The sequence below is a fragment of the Schistocerca gregaria genome, chromosome 9 (assembly GCF_023897955.1).
Source record: "Schistocerca gregaria isolate iqSchGreg1 chromosome 9, iqSchGreg1.2, whole genome shotgun sequence".
Taxonomy (NCBI): Eukaryota; Metazoa; Arthropoda; class Insecta; order Orthoptera; family Acrididae; genus Schistocerca; species Schistocerca gregaria.
Window position 1 is genome coordinate 31,558,538 of NC_064928.1, and position 6,295 is coordinate 31,564,832.

The window sequence follows — 6,295 nt, forward strand, 5'->3', positions numbered from 1 at the left end:
GCTGTGTCAACATCCGTCGGTGTGGTGGACCATCAGGGAGGAAGGTCTGTGACAACGACCGTCAGCGTGGTGGAACATCAGGGCTGTAGGGCTGTGACAACGTCCGTCAGCGTGGTGGATCATCAGGGATTCAGGGCTGTGACAATGTCCGTCAGCGTGGTTGAACATCAAGGAGGCAGGGCTGTGACAACGTCCATCAGCAGTGTGGGACATGAGGGAGCAGGGCTCTGACAACGTCCATCAGCGTTTAGGAACATCTGGGAGGCAGGGCTGTGACAACGTCCGTCAGCGTGGTGGACCATCAGGGCGGCAGGGCTGTGACAACGTCCGTCAACGTGGTATAACATCAGGGAGGTAGGGCTGTGACAACGTCCGTCAGCGTGGTGGGACATCAGGGAGGCACGGCTGTGACAATGTCCGTCAGCATGGTGGGACATCAGGAGGGCAGGGCTGTGACAATCTCCATCAGCGTGATTGACCATCAGGGATTCAGGGCTGTGACAATGTCCGTCAGCGTGGTGGAACATCAGGGAGGCAGGGCTGTGACAACGTCCGTCAGTGTGGTGGACCATCAGGGAGGCAGGGCTGTGACAACATCCGTCAGCGTGGTGGAACATCAGGGAGGCAGGGCTGTGACAACGTCCGTCAGCATGGCGGATCATCAGGGAGGCAGGCCTGTGACAACGACTGTCAGCGTGGTGGAACATCAGGGAGGCAGGGCTGTGACAAAGTCCGTCAGCGTGGTGGAACATCAGGGAGGCAGGGCTGTGACAACGTCCGTCAGCGTGATGCACCATCAGGGACGGAGGGCTGTGAGAAGGTCCGTCAGCGTGGTGGACCATCAGGGAGGCAGGGCTGTAACAACGTCCGTCAGCGTGGTATAACATCAGGGAGGAAGGGCTGTGACAATGTCCGTCAGCATTGTGGAACATCAGGGAGGCAGGGCTGTGACAACGTCCGTCAGCATGGTAGAACATCAGGGAGGCAGGGCTGTGACAACATCCGTCAGCGTGGTGGAACATAAGAGAAGCAGGGCCGTGACACTCTCCGTCAGCGAGGTGGAACATCAGGGAGGCAGGGCTGTGAAAACGTCCGTCAGCGTGGTGGAACATCAGGGAGGAAGGGCTGTGACAACATCCGTCAGTGTGGTGGAACATCAGGGAGGCAGGGCTGTGACACTGTCTGTCAGCGTGTTGGACCATCAGGGAGGAGGGCTGTGAGATTGTCCATCAGCGTGTTGGACCATCAGGGAGGTAGGGTTGTGACATTGTCCGTCAGCGTGTTGGAACATCAGGGAGGCAGGTCTGTGACAACGTCCGTCAGCATGGTGGAACATCTGGGAGCCAGGGCTGTGACAACGTCCATCAGCGTGGTGGAACATCAAGGAGGCAGGGCTGTGACAACGTCCGTCAGCGTGGTGGAACATCAGGGAGACAGGGGTGTGACAACGTCCGTCAGCGTGGTGGATGCAGGGAGGCAGGACTGTGACAACTTCCGTCAGTGTGGTGGAACATCAAGGAGGCAGGGGTGTGTCAACGTCCGTCAGCGTGGTGGAACATCAGGGAGGCAGGGCTGTGACAACGTCCGTCAGCGTGGGGGAACATCAGGGAGGCAGGGCTATGTCAACATCCATCAGTGTGGTGGACCATCAGGGAGGCAGGTCTGTGACAATGACCGTCTGCTTGGTGGACCATCAGGGATTCAGGGCTCTGACAACGTCCATCAGCGGTGTGGGACATGAGGGAGGCAGGGCTGTGACAACGTCCATCAGCGAGATGGAACATCAGGGAGGCAGGGCTGTGACAATGTCCGACAGCTTGGTGGAACATCAGGGAGGCAGGGCTGTGTCAACGTCCGTCAGCGTGGTGGACCATCATTGAGGCAGGACTGTGACAACGTCCGTCAGCGTGGTGGGCCATCAGGGAGGCAGGGCTGTGACAACGTCCGTCAGCGTGGTGGAAACAGGGAGGCAGGGCTGTGACAACGTCCATCAGCGTGGTGGAAAATCAGGGAGGCAGGGCTGCGACAACCTCCTTCAGCGTGGTGGACCACCTGGGAGGCAGGGCTGTGACAACATCCGTCAGCGTCGTGTAACATTAGGGAGGCAGGGCTGTGATAACTTCCGTCAGTGTGGTGGAACATCAGGGAGGCAGGTCTGTGACAACGTCCGTCGGCATTGTGGAACATCAGGGAGGCAGGGCTGTGACAACGTCCGTCAGCATGGTAGAACATCAGGGAGGCAGGGCTGTGACAACATCCGTCAGCGTGGTGGAACATCAGAGAAGCAGGGCCGTGACACTGACCGTCAGCGAGGTGGAACATCAGGGAGGCAGGGCTGTGACAACGTCCGTCAGCGTGGTGGAACATCAGGGAGGAAGGGCTGTGACAACATCCGTAAGTGTGGTGGAACATCAGTGAGGCAGGGCTGTGACAACGTCCGTCAACGTGGTATAACATCAGGGAGGCAGGGCTGTGACAACGTCCATCAGCGTGGTGGAACATCAGGGAGGCAGGGCTGTGTCAACGTCCGTCAGTGTGGTGGACCATCAGGGAGGCAGGTCTGTGACAACGACTGTCAGCGTGGTGGAACATCAGGGAGGCAGGGCTGTGACAAAGTCCGTCAGCGTGGTGGAACATCAGGGAGGCAGGGCTGTGACAACGTCCGTCAGCGTGGTGCACCATCAGGGACGCAGGGCTGTGAGAACGTCCGTCAGCGTGGTGGACCATCAGGGAGGCAGGGCTGTAACAACGTCCGTCAGCGTGGTATAACATCAGGGAGGCAGGGCTGTGACAATGTCCATCAGCATTGTGGAACATCAGGGAGGCAGGGCTGTGACAACGTCCGTCAGCATGGTAGAACATCAGGGAGGCAGGGCTGTGACAACATCCGTCAGCGTGGTGGAACATCAGAGAAGCAGGGCCGTGACACTGTCCGTCAGCGAGGTGGAACATCAGGGAGGCAGGGCTGTGACAACGTCCGTCAGCGTGGTGGAACATCAGGGAGGAAGGGCTGTGACAACATCCGTCAGTGTGGTGGAACATCAGGGAGACAGGGCTGTGACACTGTCTGTCAGCGTGTTGGACCATCAGGGAGGAGGGCTGTGAGATTGTCCGTCAGCGTGTTGGACCATCAGGGAGGTAGGGTTGTGACATTGTCCGTCAGCGTGGTATAACATCAGGGAGGCAGTGCTGTGACAATGTCCGTCAGCATTGTGGAACATCAGGGAGGCAGGGCTGTGACAACGTCCGTCAGCATGGTAGAACATCAGGGAGGCAGGGCTGTGACAACATCCGTCAGCGTGGTGGAACATCAGAGAAGCAGGGCCGTGACACTGTCCGTTAGCGAGGTGGAACATCAGGGAGGCAGGTCTGTGACAACGTCCGTCAGCGTGGTGGAACATCTGGGAGCCAGGGCTGTGACAACGTCCATCAGCGTGGTGGAACATCAAGGAGGCAGGGCTGTGACAACGTCCGTCAGCGTGGTGGAACATCAGGGAGGCAGGGGTGTGACAACGTCCGTCAGCGTGGTGGAACATCAGGGAGGCAGGACTGTGACAACGTCCGTCAGTGTGGTGGAACATCAGGGAGGCAGGACTGTGACAACTTCCGTCAGTGTGGTGGAACATCAAGGAGGCAGGGGTGTGTCAACGTCCGTCAGCGTGGTGGAACATCAGGGAGGCAGGGCTGTGACAACGTCCGTCAGCGTGGTGGAACATCAGGGAGGCAGGGCTGTGTCAACATCCATCAGTGTGGTGGACCATCAGGGAGGCAGGTCTGTGACAATGACCGTCAGCGTGGTGGACCATCAGGGATTCAGGGCTCTGACAACGTCCATCAGCGGTGTGGGACATGAGGGAGGCAGGGCTGTGACAACGTCCATCAGCGAGGTGGAACATCAGGGAGGCAGGGCTGTGACAATGTCCGACAGCTTGGTGGAACATCAGGGAGGCAGGGCTGTGTCAACGTCCGTCAGCGTGGTGGACAATCATTGAGGCAGGACTGTGACAACGTCCGTCAGCGTGGTGGGCCATCAGGGAGGCAGGGCTGTGACAACGTCCGTCAGCGTGGTGGAAAAAGGGAGGCAGGGCTGTGACAACGTCCATCAGCGTGGTGGAAAATCAGGGAGGCAGGGCTGCGACAACGTCCGTCAGCGTGGTGGACCACCTAGGAGGCAGGGCTGTGACAACATCCGTCAGCGTCGTGGAACATCAGGGAGGCAGGGCTGTGATAACTTCCGTCAGTGTGGTGGAACATCTGAGAGGCAGGGCTGTGACAACGTCCGTCAGCGTGGTGGAACATCAGGGAGGCAGGGCTGTGACAACGTCCGTCAGCGTGGTGGAACATCAGGGAGGCAGGGGTGTGACAACATTCGTCAGCGTGGTGGAACATCAGGGAGGCAGGTCTGTGACAACGTCCGTCAGTGTGGTTTAACATCAGGGAGGCAGGGCTGTGACAACGTCCGTCAGCGTGGTTGAACATCAGGGAGGCAGGGCTGTGACAACGTCTATCAGTGTTTTGGACCATCAGGGAGGCAGGGCTGTGACAACGTCCGTCAGCGTGGTGGACCATCAGGGAGGCAGGGCTGTGACAACGTCCGTCAACGTGGTATAACATCAGGGAGGCAGGACTGTGACAACGTCCGTCAGCGTGGTGGAACATCAGGGAGGCAGGACTGTGACAACGTCCTTCAGCGTGGTGGAACATCAGCGAGGCAGGGCTGTGTCAACGTCCGTCAGTGTTGTAGACCATCAGGGAGGCAGGTCTGTGACAACGACTGTCAGCGTGGTGGAACATCAGGGAGGCAGGGCTGTGACAAAGTCCGTCAGCGTGGTGGAACATCAGGGAGGCAGGGCTGTGACAACGTCCGTCAGCGTGGTGCACCATCAGGGACGCAGGGCTGTGAGAACGTCCGTCAGCGTGGTGGACCATCAGGGAGGCAGGGCTGTAACAACGTCCGTCAGTGTGGTATAACATCAGGGAGGCAGGGCTGTGACAATATCCGTCAGCATTGTGGAACATCAGGGAGGCAGGGCTGTGACAACGACCGTCAGCATGGTAGAACATCAGGGAGGCAGGGCTGTGACAACTTCAGTCAGCGTGGTGGAACATCAGAGAAGCAGGGCCGTGACACTGTCCGTCAGCGAGGTGGAACATCAGGGAGGTAGGGCTGTGACAACGTCCGTCAGCGTGGTGGAACATCAGGGAGGAAGGGCTGTGACAACGTCCGTCAGTGTGGTGGAACATCAGGGAGGCAGGGCTGTGACACTGTCTGTCAGCGTGTTGGACCATCGGGGAGGAGGGCTGTGAGATTGTCCGTCAGCGTGTTGGACCATCAGGGAGGTAGGGTTGTGACATTGTCCGTCAGCGTGTTGGAACATCAGGGAGGCAGGTCTGTGACAACATCCGTCAGCGTGGTGGAACATCTGGGAGCCAGGGCTGTGACAACGTCCATCAGCGTGGTGGAACATCAAGGAGGCAGGGCTGTGACAACGTCCGTCAGCGTGGTGGAACATCAGGGAGGCAGGGGTGTGACAACGTCCGTCAGCGTGGTGGAACATCAGGGAGGCAGGACTGTGACAACGTCCGTCAGTGTAGTGGAACATCAGGGAGGCAGGACTGTGACAACTTCCGTCAGTGTGGTGGAACATCAAGGAGGCAGGTGTGTGTCAACGTCCGTCAGCGTGGTGGAACATCAGGGAGGTGGGGCTGTGACAACGTCCATCAGCGTGGTTGTTCATAAAGGAGAAGGGGCTGTGACAACGTCCGTCAGCGTGGTGGTCCATCAGGGAGGTGGGCCTGTGACAACGTCCGTCAGCGTGGTGGACCATCAGGGAGGCGGGGCTGTGAAAACGTCCGTCAGCGTGGTGGAACAAGAGGGAGGCGGGGCTGTGACAACGTCCATCAGCGTGGTGGAACATCAATGAGGCAGTTCTGTGACAACGTCCGTCAGCGTGGTGGAACATCAGGGAGGCAGGGCTGTGACAACGTCCGTCAGCGTGGTGGAACATCAGGGAGGCAGGGCTGTGTCAACATCCATCAGTGTGGTGGACCATCAGGGAGGCAGGTCTGTGACAATGACCATCAGCGTGGTGGGCCATCAGGGTTTCAGGGCTGTGACAATGTCCGTCAGCGTGGTGGAACATCAGGGAGGCAGGTCTGTGACAACGTCCGTCAGCGTGGTGGAACATCAGGGAGGCAGGGTTGTGACAATGTCCGACAGCTTGGTGGAACATCAGGGAAGCAGTCCTGTGTCAACGTCCGTCAGCGTGGTGGACCATCAGGGAGGCAGGGCTCT

General features: G+C 58.9%; 1 protein-coding gene across 1 annotated transcript; it reads left to right on the forward strand.

Annotated features, from left to right (window-relative positions):
* Positions 1 to 1,324: 1,324 nt before the first annotated feature.
* On the forward strand, positions 1,325 to 3,173 carry LOC126292072 (collagen alpha chain-like). Its single transcript, XM_049985883.1, has 2 exons — positions 1,325 to 1,660; positions 1,923 to 3,173. Exons 1-2 carry the CDS (start codon positions 1,325 to 1,327, stop codon positions 3,171 to 3,173), a joined length of 1,587 nt encoding a protein of 528 aa, XP_049841840.1.
* Positions 3,174 to 6,295: the final 3,122 nt, after the last annotated feature.